Source organism: Myotis myotis, unplaced genomic scaffold, assembly GCF_014108235.1.
Source record: "Myotis myotis isolate mMyoMyo1 unplaced genomic scaffold, mMyoMyo1.p scaffold_m19_p_4, whole genome shotgun sequence".
NCBI lineage: Eukaryota > Metazoa > Chordata > Mammalia > Chiroptera > Vespertilionidae > Myotis > Myotis myotis.
Window position 1 is genome coordinate 100,397,186 of NW_023416346.1, and position 17,275 is coordinate 100,414,460.

At 38.6% G+C, this 17,275-nt stretch overlaps 1 protein-coding gene across 4 annotated transcripts in view; it reads right to left on the reverse strand.

Annotated features, from left to right (window-relative positions):
- Positions 1-17,275, reverse strand: part of RPS6KA6 (ribosomal protein S6 kinase A6) — a 232,026-nt gene that overhangs the window by 82,304 nt on the left and 132,447 nt on the right. For all 4 annotated transcript variants that reach the window (XR_004966969.1, XM_036305340.1, XM_036305338.1 and 1 more), the window contains 3 exons: positions 11,428-11,498; positions 8,097-8,185; positions 7,268-7,326 (listed from right to left, as the gene is read on the reverse strand). Coding sequence is in view for 3 of the 4 variants with exons in the window: in XM_036305340.1 (XP_036161233.1) it covers positions 7,268-7,326; positions 8,097-8,185; positions 11,428-11,498 (219 nt within the window). In the remaining variant the exon portion in view is untranslated. The remainder of the gene's footprint in view (positions 1-7,267; positions 7,327-8,096; positions 8,186-11,427; positions 11,499-17,275) is intronic.

Below are 17,275 nucleotides of genomic sequence, written 5' to 3' on the forward strand. Positions count from 1 at the left end.
TTATCACATATGTCCTTAATTATGTTGAGGTACTTTCTTTCTATTCCAATTTTATTGAATGTTTTCATCATAAATAATGTTGTATATTATCAAATGCTTATTTTGAAGCTATTGATAAGATCATATGAGTTTTATCCTTCCTTTTCTTAATGTGGTTCAGTACATTGATTTATTTGCATATGTTGAACCATTCTTGTGCCCCTGGCATGAAACCCAGCTGATCGTATTATTTTTTGATGTACTGTTATATTTGATTTAATAGTATTTTGTTTAGGATTTTTGCATCTGTATTCAACAGAGATACTGGTCTGTGATTTTCTTTTTCTGTGTGTTATCTTTACTAGGATTTGGTTTCAGGGTTATATTGTTCTCATAGAATGTGTTAGGAAGAATTGCCTCCTCTTTAATTTTTTGAAAGAATTTGAGGATAGGTTTCAAATCTTTGAATGTTTGGTAGAATTCACTGGTGAAGCAATCTGGTCTTGGATTTTTAAAAAATATATTTTATTGATTTTTTACAGAGAGGAAGGGAAAGGGATAGAGAGTTAGAAACATCGATGAGAGAGAAACATCAATCAGCTGCCTCCTGCACACCCCCTACTGGGGATGTGCCCGCAACCAAGGTACATGCCCTTGACCAGAATCGAACCTGGGACCCCTGAGTCTGCAGGCTGATGCTCTATCCACTGAGCAAAACCAGTTAGGGCTGGACTTTTGTTTTTTGATGGGTTTTTGATGGTTGTTTCCATTTCCCCACTAATGATCAGTCTATTTAGATTTTCCAATTCTTCAAGATTTAGACTAGGAATCCTATCTAATAAAGAGGGAATATGCTAATTGACCCTCACACCGTCAAAAAGATGGCAACACCCACAGCCAATAAGGAGGGGATATGCTAATTGACTTCCCTGCTATCAAAGATGGCAGCTCCCACAGCCAATAAGGGAATATGCTAATTCACTGTTCCACCCTGAAAGATGGTGGCGCCCACAGCCAATAAGGAGGGACTATGATAATTGACTGCCCCCCCCAAAGATGGGATGTGCCCACAGCCACAAGATGGCAGTGCCCAGTCCCCTCAGCCCCACCAGGGTGGCAGGTGCACAGCAAGCCACTCCGCATGCTTACCTCTGGAGACCCCCAGTCCCCTCAGCCCCCCAGCCACCCAGGGCCGGCCTGAGGCACAGGCAAGCCTAGGATGGTGGCTGCCCAGCCACTCAGGGCCACCCAAAGCTCAGGTAACCCGGGCCAGCCAAGGCTTGCGCTACCGGCAGTGGCAGCAGCAGAGGTGTGATGGTCCGTCGCCTTCCCCTGATCGCTGGGTCGCCTCCTACCCCTGAGGGCTCCCAGACTGTGAGAGGGGTCAGGCCGAGCTGAGGGACGCCCCTCCAGTGCATGAATTTTCATGCACAGGGCCTCTAATGTTATATAATTCTAGCAACTTATCCATTTCCTCTAGGATATTTAATTTGATGGCATATAGTCTTTCATAATATTCTAGTATGATCCTTTGTATATCTGTGATATCTCTGTTGACTTCTCTCTCACTTCTGATTTTGTTTATATGGGTCTTTTCCTTTATTTTCCTTTGTGAGGCTAACCAGGGGTTTGTTAATTTTTATTAGTCTTTTCAAAGAACCAGGTTGTTCTTTGTTTATTAATTTTTTGTATAGTTTTTCTTTTCTCTATACTGTTAAATTCTGCTCAATTTTTTATTATTCCCTTTCTTCTGCTGACTTTAGGTTGCTTTTGTTCTTCTTTTGTTAGTTCTTTAAGCTGTGATGTTAGATTATTTACTTGGGATTTCTCTTGTTTCTTGAGATAGGCCTATAATGATATAATCTTCTTTCTTATTATTGCTTTTGCTGCATCCCAGAAATTTTGATATGTTATATTCTTATTCTCATTTTTATTTATATATATTTTTATCTCATCTTTTATTTCTTCTTTGATCCAGTCATTTTTTAATAGTATGTTGTTTAATATCCACAGATTTTGGGGTTTCTTTACTTCCTTTTTGCAGTTGATTTCTAATTTCAGGGCATCATGATTAGATAACATGCTTAGCCCTAGCTGGTTTGGTTCAGTGGATAGAGCGTCGGCCTGCAGACTGAAAGGTCCCAGGTTCAATTCCAGTAAAGGGCATGTACCTGGGTTGCGGGCACATACACAGTAAGAGGTGTGCAGGAGGAAGCCGATTGATTTTTCTCTCTCATCGATGTTCCTAACTCTCTATCCCTCTCGATTCCTCTCTGTAAAAAATCAATAAAATATATATTTTTTAAAAAGAGAATATGCTTAGTATGATTTCAAGCCTCTTGAATTTGTTGATGCTAGTTATGTGACCCAACACATGGTCTATCCTTGAGAATACTCCATGTGCACTTAGGAATGTATAATCTGATATCCTGAGATGAAAGGTTGAGTTAATGTCAACTATGTCCATTTGGTCTAGTGTTTCATTTAAGGCCAATATTTCTTTATTGATTTTCTGTTTGGTTGATCTGTCTAGAGCTATCAATGGAGTGTTAAGGTCCCCACCTATGATTTTGTTTGGATCTGTTTCTCCCTATAGTTCTGTGAGTAGCTGTTTTATATATTTCGGTGGTCCTTGGTTGGATGCATATCTATATTATAAAAGGCCTGTGGCTGTAATGCCATAATGACCACAGAATCAGTCACCCAGAGGTGCATTGATGAGTCTCGTGGCACTGCAGGTCTGGGGTCCCACCTCATGCGGCAGGTCTGGTGTCTGGGGTCCCATCTCGCATGGCAGATCTGGGGTCTGGGGTCTGGTCCCACCTCGTGCTGTGGGTCTGGGGTCTGGGGTCCCACCTCATGCGGTGGGTCTGGGGTCTCACACGATTTCGGCTCACATGGTGTGGCCCATAGGCTCTGATTGCAGCAAGGCTGGTGGCCAGCAGGCAGGCAGGACAGTGGGCAGGTGGGCGTGGCGAGGCACGTGGCTGCACGATTTCGTGTACTGGGCTTCTAGTATGTTAAGGAATGTTATTTTTTCTTCATGTAGTATTCCCTTTATCATTATAAAGTGTCCACCTTTGTCTCTTGTTATCTTGAAATCGATTTTGTCACATATACATATGGCTATAGCTGCTTTTCTATAGATTTTATTTGCTTGGAGAATCATTTTCCACCTTTTTACTTTGAACCTACCTTTGTCTTTGCAGCTTAGATGTGTCTCTTATAGGCATCATATGATTGGATTTTGTTTTATTTATCCACTCTGCTATTCTGTGTCTCTTTCTTGGTGAATTTATACTATTTATTTTACCGTTAGGGTAATTACTGACATATGAGAATGTCTAATAACCATTTTATCTTTTGTTTTCTGGTAGCTCTGTTCCTTCATTGGTTCTTTTCCTTTGTGTTTCTGTCTGTGTGTTTTTGTTTGGTGGTATTCCATACTTCTTTCCCCTGTTTCCAAATTTTTTAAAGCTCTGTCCTGTTTTGGGAATTTTGTGTGTGGTTACCATTAGGTTTCTAAAAAGTAAAGTTTCATATATACCTTAGTTTGTTTTTTTAAGTGCATCTCATCTTCATGTTCCTATGCCAGCTTAGACTTTTACCCCCTCCCCTTTTATGTTTTTGTTCTCACAAATTATGCCTGTTTATGCTCTAAGTTTTTGGTGATCTTACTCATAGTGTTGTGATCTTACATTCTTTGTTTCAGGTACAATAAAGCCCTTGAGCATTGCCTGCAATGGATGTTTTCTGGTGATAAAATTCCTCAATTTCTGTATGTCTAGAACATCTTTGTTTCTCTTTCATATTCTAAGGAAAATTTTGCTGAATATATTATTTGTGGCCAGTAATTTCTCTCTTTCTGACTTGTGCCTATTTGCTCCCACTCTCTTCTGACTTGTATAGTTTCTGCTGAGAAGTCTGATGAAATTCTGATGGGTTTTCCTTTGTAAGTCCCTTCCTTCTTTTCCCTGGCTGCTTTGAAAATTTGTCACTGGTCAATAATTTTTCACAATTTTAATATGAAGAGCGCTGGAGAGGACCTCTTTGGATTGAGGTAACTAGGTGCTCTATTTGCTTCTTGGATTCAAGGATCTAGTTCTTTCCATAGGTTTGGGAAGTTATCATCCACTATTTGTTTGAATAGACTCTCTGTTATTGCCAACTCCCTCTCTTCCTCCACTGAAATGCCTATTATTCTAATGTTGCTTTTTCTGATGGTGCAAGATAGTTCTTGTAGACCTCTTTCATTTTTCTTTATGCTCAGGTCTCTCTTTTCTTCCCTATGAGTCATTTCTAGATTCTTCTCTTCGATATCACTAATTATTTCCTCCATCTGGTTGGCTCTGTTTTCTATGCTCAGTAGTTTACTCTTAAATTCATTAATTAATGCTTCATTTCCAGGATTTCTCATTGGTTCTGTTTTAAAGTTTCAATCCCATTGGTCAAGTACTTGTTTTGTTCATTGATTTGTTTTCTGAGGGCATTAAATTCCTGTCTATTTGCTCACATCCTATTGAGTATTTTCTGAACTGCAATCTTGAAAACTGGCATTTATATCACATCTTTCCATGTGTCCCGGTTTGCTTTTGGGAGATTTTTCATTTTCTTTCTGATCATCCTTGTTATCATGATTATTCAGGGTATTTGCTGTTCTCTTTGCCTAGTCATTTATATCTGTCCATATTAATGGCGGACAATAACTTCCTCTGAAGAGGCTTTTCTACTATTTTCCAGTAGATTGTGCTGAATTGCAAGAATTTTTAGCTCTGTGATCTCCTAGTCTTGACCCAGGGTTTCCTTAAGACTGTACAGCTGTAAAGCTTGGAGGGTGGGCTTTGTTTTGTCTTCAACATAATGGCAAACCCTGTTCTCCCTGGAGTCCTGCCCCAAGAACCCCACCTGGGGATCATTACAGAGGGAAACAGCAGTTCTGCTGAAATAGATCTTGGTTTACAGATAATGTGATCCTTGACCCAAATCCAAGAGCAAGGGGAGGAGAATTTGGGGAGTCCAAATGGCCGCAGTGCTCTGTGATTCTATTTCTTTGTCAGAAACACCACTGTTCTGCCCAACATTAGAGGGTTACAGAACAGAACCCAGTGCTCTGTTAGGCATCTCCTCGCTGCTCTGCCTGTTGGACTGCACCCTGCAATTCTCTGTTCCTCCAGGCCACAGGCAGCGCCTGCAACCACTGGGTTCCTCCCCTCTCCAGGATACACTGCAAGCTCCCCACTGCAGGGCTGTATCTGTGCTTTCCTCCCTTCTCATATCCCAGTTTATTCCCGGTTGCCCACCTTTAGATGTTTCTATGTGCAGGTCTCTCAAGCAGGCCTCTGTGTTGCGCAGGGAATTCTTTGTTGAATTATAATTGGTTTACTTGTTGTAATTTCACTGGAAGAGGCCAAGGGGATCTCTCACACTTCCATTTCTCTATGTCCACAATTTTCATTTATATTTACATAAACATTCCAGTCTTTTTTATTTAAATTAAGACCAAGGAATATTAACTGTTTAGATATAAAAACGATGGAGCCCGGGCGGTGTTGCTCAATGGTTGAGCATCAACCTATAGATCAGGAGGTTTCCTTTCCATTCCCAGTAAGGACACATGCCTGGGTTGCTGGTTCGATGTCCAGTAGGGGGCATGCATGAGGCAGTCAATCAATGATTCTCTCTAATCACTGATGTTTCTAACTCTCCCTCTCTCTTCTTCCCTGAATACAATAAACATGAAAAAAAGAATGATGGAAAATAAAAATTTCCAGTTTCTCTAGGTATAAAAAAAAAGGAAGAATAGAGAAGCATTACAAAAAAAAAAAATTACAAGGAGTTACAAGACACCAAAAGAGGCATGCAACAGATATATGAAAAGGAACTCATATGTACTATGTAATTGAGTGGTGATTTAGGGAATTAATACTAATGACTTCCACAAAAAATAAAAATAGCCTTCTAAAACATGTTTCATATGCCAGATGTAACAATGATTTAATCAGTTAATAGTGGCCCTCTGTATATGCCTTAGAATTTAAGAGATTTTTTTTCTTTTGAAAAATATTTCAATACCAATAATAGAACTAGAAAATAAAAAAAACACCTATGATTATTGATAGTATATAAAATACATAAAGCAATTTGTAAAACAGACAACAAAATGGGTTTTTCTAAGAAAAAAATATTAGTTTAAGAGTTGCACCTTTAGCCCTAACCGGTTTGGCTCAGTGGATAGAGCGTCGGCCTGTGGACTCAAGGGTCCCAGGTTCGATTCCGGTCAAGGGCATGTACCTTGGTTGCGGGCACATCCCCAGTGGGGAGTGTGCAGGAGGCAGCTGATCGATGTTTCTCTCTCATCGATGTTTCTAACTCTCTATCCCTCTCCATTCCTCTCTGTAAAAAATCAATAAAATATATTTTTAAAAAAAGAGTTGCACCTTTAAAAAATTCTTTCTAAGACTAAGAAATTTGCATGTTTCTATTTTCATGTTCTTTCAAAATTTAGTGAAATATCTGTACAAAAACATTCACTTATTAAGAAATGTAATTTTTCCTAACACATGACAAAGAACCAATTGAAATTAAATAACATCTTAGATTCTTTAGAATTAATTTTCTATAAGAACTGTTCTATCATTCATCCATTTTCCCCTTTCTCTTCCTCCTCTACATTCTCCAACCTAGAATAGGGGAGAATTTATTTTACCTGTTAGCACATACTTAACAGGTAAAATAAATAAGAAACAAAAACTTACTAAATATCATCCCCACATTTACTGGTTTCAGGTCATTTTACTTAAAGCGGTAGCATATCATAACAATTATCTTGAACTATAAGATGTGTGGATGAATTTGGAACAACACAGATGGATACTGAGGGTTATACTAAATGAAATAAGTCAGGTGGTAAAGGACAAAACCTTATGATTTCATTCATAACTGAAATATTAAAAAATGAACAAAACAAGTTCATACATACAAACAACCAATTAGGGGTTACCAGAAGGAAAGTGGGTGGAGGGGGAAATGGGTAAAGGGGTTTAATTATATGGTGACAGATGGAATCTAGACTTTTGATGGTGAGAATGCTATAGTGTATACCAATATCAAATTATAATGTTGCATACCTGAAACTTATGTTATTAACCAATGTTGCCCCAATAAAAATAATCCCATACTAGTAAAACAAATGAATTTAGTTAACCAGCAAAGTCAATATGTTACAATTTACTCTTCAGCGTTTGCTCATATTAAAGTTACTCAGTAACAAAGTTTCTAGTGAACTTACATTCCAGTCAATATTTGCAAAAAAATGATGTCTTTTGATTTCCTCAACTCCTTCTGAACCTATAAAAACAGAAAGACTTTTTACTGGTGTAATTTTTTAAAATCTTTATACCTGGCTTTTAAGCTGTGATCTATAAAGAGCAATACACACACTTTATCGATTCCTTGTAGTGAAAGGTTTAAGACATCTCATATGATCTTTTATTATAATTGCTTCTTTCAATTTAATGTGAAAAAATTGAAGCACAAAGAACAAAATGAAATACTGAAATCCTTCCAAATAGAATCAAAATCCTGTTTAATACAATTTTGAATTTAGGTACATTTTCTTCATAGTTGAACCTATGACCTCATATCTATAGGTCAAAATAAAAGTACAACATAATAAAGTGATATTGAAATTTTAACATAAGGTCATAAATAGGATAGATGAAAGGATTACATCTGGGCCCAGGGTAAGGCTACCTGAAAGTGGCCAAGTAATAAGTTATGGAAACATAATATTTACATTTAATAATATTGGAAGGACAAAACAATTATCTTCAAATATCAAAAAAGATTACCTATACAATTCTGTGAACTATTTCAAAAAATGAATGCATATGATATATAATTATATATATTAAACAGAATGTTGAATAACTAGACCACTCTATTTTTAAATCATAGACGTACAGAATTTACTGGAATCATTGCATATACAAAATGCAAAGTTCTAGGGATAAATAGATAGCAGCAGTAAAAGAACTTAAGTCAGAAAACATAAAGTTATAATTATCATCCCAAAGCCTGCAATATATTGATACAAAAGCTAAGAAAATAAGCAATACCCAATCTATTTGCTGGATTCCTTTTGAATAACATCCTTAGAAGACTTTGTGCTTCAGCACTAAGAAACTGAGGCATTCCAAGTTTTGCTCTGGAAAAGAAGATTTTAGAAAATTTCATTAAAATCTAGCCACACTTCTAAATTTAAAAATTTCAAAAATAATTTTAAAGAATGTTTTCACAGTGGTAAATAATGTCCCCCATAGCATAGGAGAAGGGAATAAGACAGTGTGGAAAATGTTATTTTGTGTCAATTTAAATCCACAAGTTTCTCAAAACTGAAAGCAAGAGCACCCATTTATGCTAAAAACTCTCAGCAGAGTGGGAATAGAGGAAACATACCACATATAATGAAGGCCATAAAGAACTAACCCACAGCCAACATCATACACAATGGGCAAAAACTACAAGCATTTCCTTTAAGATTGGGGACTAGACAGATGTCTGCTTTTAGCACTCTTATTCAACATAGCAGTGGAATTCCCAGTCATAGCAATCACACAAGTAAAATAAATAAATGGCTTCTAAATTGGAAAGAAGTAAAACTGTCCTTATTTGCAGATGACATGATACTGTATATAGAAAACCCTAAATACACCACCAGAAAACTACTAGAACTGATAAATGAATTCAGTAAAGTAGCAGGACACAAAATAAATATTGAGAAATCAGTGGCATTTTTATGCACCCAAAAGGAACTATGAGAAAGGAAAACTAAGAAAACAATCCCATTTACAATTGCTTCAAAAAGAATAAAATACTTAAAAATTAACTTAACCAAGGATGTAAAAGACCTGTACTCCGAAAATTATAAGACACTGGAGAAAGAAATTGAAGAAGATACAAATAAGTGGGAACATATACCGTGTTAATGGATAGAAAGGATGACTATCATTAAAATGTTCATGTTACCCAAAGCAATCTACAGATTGAATACAATTCCTATTAAGATACCAATAGCGTATTTAACAGAACTAGAACAAATATCCCAAAAATTTATATGGAATCATAAAAGTCCCCAAATAGCAACAGTGAGTGATCTTGAGAAAGAAGAACGAAGTTGTACGAATCATACTACCTGATATCAACTATATTACAAGGCCATAGTAATCAAAATAGCATGGTACTGGCATAAAAAGAGACATCTATCACATGATCTCACACATAAGTGGAAATCTAAAGAACAAAATAAACTGATGAACAAAATAGATCCAGAGACATAAATGCATGGAACAGAGTGTTGAATCTGAGGGAAGATGGGAGTGGGTGGGTGGGAAGGGATTAACCAAAAAACTCATATGCATACATGTATAACCCATGGACACAGACAATAGTACTAGTAAGGTAAAGGCCTGGGGCAGGGGGCAGGTGCAGGCTAGAAGGAATCAATGGGGAAAAAAGGGACATCTGTAATACTTTCAATAATAAAGATAAATTTTTAAAAAATAAGAAATAAAAACAGCATAAAACAATGGAACCAAATTGACAGCTCAGAAATAAATCCACAGCCGAAACTGGTTTGGCTCAGTGGATAGAGCATCGGCCTGTGGACTCAAGGGTCCCAGGTTCAATTCCGGTCAAGGGGATGTACCTTGGTTGTGGGCACATCCCCAGTAGGAGATGTGCAGGAGGCAGCTGATCGATGTTTTTCTCTCATCAATGTTTCTAACTATCTCCCTTCCTCTCTGCAAAAATCAATAAAATATATTAAAAAAAAGAAATAAATCCACACCTTTATGATTAATTCATATTTGACAAATGAGATAAAAGCATACAATAGGCTTAAGATAGTCTATTAAACAAGTGGTGCCTGGAAAATTAGAAGATATATGTAAAAAAATGAAACTATACCACTTTATTACATCACACACAAGAGTAAACTCAAAATGGACTAAAGACTTAAATGTTAGCTCAGCTGGCATGGCTCAGTGGTTGAACATCGACCTATGAACCAGGAAACCAGGAGGTTGTGGTTGGATTCCTAGTCAGGGCATATGCCTCTGTTGCAGGCTCAGTCCCCAGTGTGGAGTGTGCGGGAGACAGCAGATCAGTGATTCTCTCTCATCATTGATGTTTCTATCTCTCTCTCCTCCCTTCCTCTCTGATATCAATAAAAAATATTTATTTTTTTTAAAAAACTTAAATGTTAGACTTGAAACCCTAAAAATCCTAGAAGAAAACACAGGCAGTAAAATCTTGTACATTTCTCATAGCGATATTTTTTTCTGATATATATCCTTGGGCAAGGGAAACAAAAGAAAAAAATAAACCAATGAGACTACATCAAACTAAAAAGTTTTTGCACAGGAAAGAAAACCATCCGCAAAATGAAAAGACAACACACTGAACTTATTTGCTGATACATCTGCTAAGGCTTTAATATCCAACATTTATAGTGAACTTACAAAACGCAAAATCAAAAAACAAACAACACAAAACAATACAATTAGAAAATGGGTGGAGGAACTGAATAGCCACTTTGTCAAAGAGGACATACAGATGGCCAATAGACATATGAAAAGATACTCAATGTCACTGATCATCAGAGAAATGAAAATTAAAACCAAAAAGGGATATCATATCGTACCTGTTTGAATGGCTATCATCAACAAATCAACAAACAAGTGTTGCTAAGGATGTGGAGAAAAGGGAACCCTGGTGAACTGTTGGTGTGAATGCAGATTGGTGCAGCCACTGTGTAAAGCTGTACGTAGTAAACTCAAAAAATTAAAAATGGAACTGCCCTATGACCAATTGATTCCACTTTCTGGGAATTTAGCTGAAGACACCCAAAACACAAATTTGAAAAAAAAATGTGCACCCCTATGTTCACTGCAGTATTATTTACAATAGCCAAGATTTGGAAGCAGCCCACGTGTTCATCAGCAGATGAGTAGATAAAACAGCTATGGAATATTACTCGGTCATAAAAAATGAAAAGGGAAATCTTATCTTTTGGGACAGTATGGATGGACCTAGAGAGCATTATGTTGTGAAATCAGTCAGAGCAAGACAAGTATGTATGATTTTGCTCATATGTGGAACCTAGTGAACAAAGTGCACTAATGAGCAAAATAGAGACAGACTCATAGAGAGCAGGCTGACAGTGTGGGGCAGGGCTTGGCGTGGTGGTGAAGAGATTGAGTGAAAAAGAAAAAAGACTGGAAAAACTAATGGACACTGACAACAGTGTGGTGATTGTGGGAGGGGTGGGGTGGAGGTAGAAGAGCATATAAGGGGGATAAATGGTGATAGAAAAAAATAATAAAATAAAGAAAAAACTGAAAGCAAGAAATTCTTCCCATAAGAAAATAACGTAGTGCTTACACTTACTTTAATATCATATTCATGGTCTCATTTCTGTCTTTACCTTGAAATGGCAGTGTACCAGTAAGCATTTCAAACTAAAACAAACAAAAACCAAACAATCAATTTAGCACAAGTTAGAGACTTGTAATACGTGATCATCAAATCATACAGGATCTGCATGACAGTACATCAAAATAGGAGCAAAAGAACTAAGTCACTTAAGGAAGTATACTTCTGGTACCCTACTATATATAACTCAATTGGTAGATGACTTGTAGCAAATGAAACCAACCAATTTGTCTCAGTCCTGTTGGATTTGGTTAAGTTACCAAAGAAATTTGGAAATAAACACATTGTAGAAACAAATATATGCTTTTAAAGAAAGCAATTGAACTGACAAAGGAAAGTAAAAATAAGCATAAAACCATTTCAAATTCATAAATGATCAAGAAAGATTTAACCATTCTTGCCCTGGCTGGTGTTTTTAGTGGTTAGAGCATCAGCCCATGCACCAAAGGGTCCGGGATTTGATTCCTGGTTAAGGCCACATACCTAGGTTGTAGATTCCATCCCTGGCCTCAGTTGGGGAGCATTTGGAAGATAACCAATTGATGTGTCGCTCTCAACTCTCTCTCTCTCTCTCTCTCTCTCTCTCTCTCTCTCTCTCTCTCTCTCTCTTTCTCTCTCTCTCTCCCCCTCCCTCCCTCCCTCCCTCCCTTCTACTATCTCTAAAAGGCAATGGGAAAAAATCCTCTGGTGAGAATTAACAAAAAATGTTTTAACCAATCTCTTTCCCCTCACTTCTCTAAAAACATAAACCAAGAGAGAGAGAGAGAGAGAGAGAGAGAGAGAGAGAGAGAGAGAGAGAGAGAGAGAGAGAAAAAAGAATACACACACACACACACACAGGAATAGTTTTTAAAAAAGAAAAACACTGACACAGTTGCACATATCATAAGGAAACATTTTCCCTAAGAGATTTAATTGCAATGCACACAACTAGAAAATTAATTATGCTATAAAAATACTATGTCTACAAATAAAGATCATCATGGTTCATTAAAATGTTTTATATACCTAATACTAAAATCTTAAACAGATTCAATAATGGCTTTAGCCTCAGTCCTCTGTTCTTTTATGAACTACAACCTTAGTTATTAGCTTATCCATTCATTCTCTCCTATACCCTCATGACTCTCAAATCTTATCCAGCCTCAATCTCTCTCAAGCCTCAGTTTTGCCTCCCATATTGATAGTAAAGGTTCTCAACTGGAAACTGAAGAGGTAGCAATGGGAATCAAAAAAGAGAAAAAAAGAAAGCAATTGTGGTATAAGGGGATCATCTCTCTCAAGCTCCAGTCCCCCACCCCCAAAACTTTGAAATGTCTTTAACAAGCCCTGGAAAGGTAGCTAAGTGGATTAGAGCATGGTCCCAATACGCCAAGGTTGTTGGTTATATCACTGGTATAACCACCCAATGAATGAATAAATAAGTAGAACAGCAAACAGATCTTGTTCTCTCTCCCTCTTTAACTCCCTGTCTCTGTCCCCTTGGGAGTTTGACTGTGAGACTGGGAGTTCAATCACTGGCTATGATGTGCACCGACCACGAGGGGGTGGCACAGAACATGGTGGGTGACCAGGGGAGGTGGTAGGGCACTGAGAGAGTGAGGGAAGGAGGAGGTGGGGAGGCAGGGAGGCAGGGAGGCAGGAGGAACCATGAGGTGGCAGCGGGAGGCAAGGCAGGGAGGCAGGGAGGTGGAGAACCTGATTGGCCCTGATTGCTGGCCAGGCCTAGGGACGCTACCGGTGCACGAATTTCATGCACCGGACCTCTAGTATTCTATAATCTTACAATTGTCTTGTAAGGAGACCTTGTTGATTTTCCTATTTCTAGATTCCTCCATTTACAATCTACTTATATAATTCTGTCCAGGCTCATCTTCTAAACATTCATGTTTCCTATAATTACCATCCTATTTAAGAATCTGCAAAAGTTTCCTGCTACAAAGAGAATTGCATGCAAATGCTTAAGGTTTATAGCCTCATTTCCTCCACTCTCACCCACATTCTTCAATACTACTCTAGTCAACAGGTTCTCCTTGCTAATATGATCACAATATTATCCTTGGCACACAGCTATTTACATTTTATCCATATTTCAGGGCTTAGTTTAAGTTCTCACCTCCAATTTTCCTATGTCAACTTATATTAATTTTATCCTGAATTCCTAAGGTACTTTTGGGCAATTTATTTAGCTACTCCAATTGTTTCCCAATTGGACTGTATGCATTCTTAGGTCATGGAAAATGCCAAATAATGCACTTATAGTCTGTTCCCACACAACTGCTTTCCCTAAATGCCAGTTTTTTAAAGGGTACTTAATATACTGATGTGTCATATTGAGTGTTATGCAGTGATAAATAGGCAAAATGTATTATTAAGCTTCAAAAGCAAACTATTTAATTCAATAGCCATTCATATATCATCCTAATTAACACTGCAAGTTATATGCTAAATCTTATACCAAATTAGTTAATCAGGATGTCAGCTGTAGTAGGTATTGAGGAAGACAAAGAGTAGTATAGCACATGGTTGCTCTCCTCAAAAAGTTTATAATTTTTCTAGGGACATGCTTGAAACAATCCAATCTACGTATATAAAAACCCTGGGTGGTGTTCATCATGACCAGAACCTCCACGACCAAGGGGAAGGAAGTCAGTCCTGCAGGGGTTGTCTTGGCAATGGCTGTGCCCTCCCCCGAGCTGTTTCCTGGAGCTGTTTCCTGTAAGGGTGGGGTTTGAGGCAGGAACCCGCTCTGGGAGTGTGGAGGCATATCTTTCTAAAGTGTGCCGTGCCAGCACAGCCAAGGGTGAACCTGAGTGGGGGCGGCTAAAAGGCTTAGAAAAGACAGACAAGAGAATGAAAGCCAGGTCTCAGTGGGAAGCTGCTTCTCTGAGACAGCAACCATGCCCACAGCTGTGCCTTTATTTTATAGCAGATGCTACCAGGCAAAGTAAGGGCGTGACCAAGATGTTTAAAACATTCTCCTGGGTTTTAATCCTACTCAACTACATGCACCTGAACTCTATCAAGCCTACATCACTCAGGCACATGGGGCTACGTGTTCGGACCATAGGTTCAAGCTTACAACTACAGCTATTGGCTATAATTGTGCTGGGAAGGCCCTGCCCTCCAAGCTGGGACTTGCACATGGCAATGAGAGGACTGTGACCTCTCATCAGTCCAAGGCTTGAACCTGTCCAAAACACTGTAGCAGCTCCCCACAATGAAGGTTTAATACTGTTTCTTTGTTACTAATGTTGTGGCCCCAGCCCATAACAAAGAAACAATTTCTGAAGGATGAGGCCCAGGAATCAGGATTTTTAAAAGATTCCCAGGTGATTCTAATGTGCAGCCAAGGTTGAGAACCACTGCTATAGATAATATTAAAAATATATCCAAATGTGCAATTCTTTGTCCAAAAAATGAGCATGTTCAAAAATTAAATGAAGAAAATTTGGAATACTCGATGGAGATTTTCACACATATTTGAGTGATGATTCCATTGATTCCACAGATGATGCTGAAAAGGAAAATTTTTCCATCGAATTTCTTAATAGTATTACTCTTTCGGGAATGCCATGTCATAAATTAAAATTGAAAGTGGGTGCAATCATCATGCTATTGAGAAATCTCAATAGTAAATGGGGTCTTTGTAATGGTACCAGATTTATTATCAAAAGATTACGACCTAACATTATCAAAGCTGAAGTATTAACAGGATCTGCAGAGGGAGAGGCTGTTCTGATTCCAAGAATTAATTTGTCCCCATCTGACACTGGCCTCCCATTTAAATTGATTCGACGACGGTTTCCCGTGATGCCAGCATTTGTGATGACTATTAATAAATCACAAGGACAAACTCTAGACAAAGTAGGCATATTCCTACCAGAACCCGTTTTTGCACATGGTCAGTTATATGTTGCTTTCTCTCGAGTTTGAAGAGGATGTGATGTTACAGTTAAAGTTCTAAGTACTTCATCACAAGGGAAATTAGTCAAGCACTCTAAAAGTGTTTTCACCCTTAATGTGGTGTATAGGGAGATATTAGAATAAGTTTAATCACTTGATCAGTCATTGTTGGCATCACTTTTGTTTTTATATCATGATTTTGTTGTTTTCATATCATGTTTTTGTCATTTTTATATCATGCCTCTGTTGTTGTTATATCCTTTTGTTGCTGTTTAGTTATTAATAAATTTATGTATTATTTTCATATACATTTTACTAATTTCCTTTCATCTCTCACACTTCTGTTATAGAGAAAGGGCAAATAGCAATATTAAAATATCTCTGCTAATTAATTCCCTTTTTAAAAAAATATATATTGTATTGATTTTTTACAGGGAGGAAGGGACAGGGATAGAGAGTTAGAAATATCAATGAGCTGCCTCCTGCACACTCCCCACTGGGGATGTGCCCGCAACCAAGGTACATGCCCTTGACCAGAATCGAACCTGGGACCCTTGAGTCTGCAGGCCGATGCTCTATCCACTGAGCCAAACCGGTTAGGGCAATTATTTCCCTTTTAATGTGCATGAATTTCATGCACCGGACTACTAGTATAATAAAAGGGTAATATGCAAATTGACCCTAACAGCAGATCCACTGGGAATGACTGGTCGCTATGACACTGACCACCAGGGGGCAGACGCTCAATGCAGGAGATGCCCCCTGGTGGTCAGTGCGCTCCCATAGCAGGAGCTCTGCTCAGCCATACGACAAGCTGATGGCTGCCAGCAGAGTGGTGGTGGCGGGAGCCTCTCCTGCCTCCTCAGCAGTGCTAAGGATGCCTGACTGCAGCTTAGGCCTGCTCCCCACTGGAAAGTGGACATCCCCCGAGGGCTCCTGGGCTGCCAGAGGGATGTCTGCCTGTCAGCTTAGGCCCAATCCCCCAGGGAACAGGCCTAAGACAGCAGGTGGACATCCCCCGAGGGGTCCCGGAATGTGAGAAGGCACAGGCTGGGCTGAGGAACACCTCCCACCCCGAGTGCACAAATTTTTGTGCACTGGGTCTCTAGTTTGACTATAAGAAAATATATGGTAAGGTATTAAATACTGTAATAACTAAAATGCCATATGATTACTAAACATAGTATTCTGAAATCTAAAAACTGGTATACTTTTTATATTTTTATTATAGTTAAAATACATTCTTAAATTAGTTTCAGATATATCACATAATGATAAACATTTATATACCTTAAAAGTAAACATCTATCATTGTACAAAGTTATTCTGATATTATTGACATTCCCTATGTTGTATGTGTAATAACACACTCATGACTTATTTTTGGTAGTTCTTAATCCCCTTCACCTTTTTCACCCATCCACCACCAACCTCCCCTCAGGTAACCACCAGCTTGTTTTCTGTATCTGCCAATGAACAAAAAGGACTGGAAAGGATTTAGAGAAAAGGGAACCCTAGTGCATTGTTGATCACACTGCAGACTTATGCAACCAATGTAGAAAAGAGTATGGAGTTTCCTCCAAAAATTAAAAATGGAACTGCCTTTTGACACAGCAATCCCACTTCTGGGACTATATCCTAAGAATCTCAAAACACCAAGAAGAAAGAATATATGCACCCCTATGATTATTGCAGCATTATTTCCAACTAGAGGCCCAGTGCACAAAAATTTGTGCATTTGGGGTGAAGGGGGGGGGGTCCCTCAGCCTGGCCTGTGCCCTCTCGCAGTCTGGGACCCCTCGGGAGATAACGACCTGCTGGCTTAGGCCTGCTCCCGAGTGGCAGAGGGCAGGCCCAATCCCTAGGTGCAGCCCCTGGTCAGGCTCAGGGCCGGGCC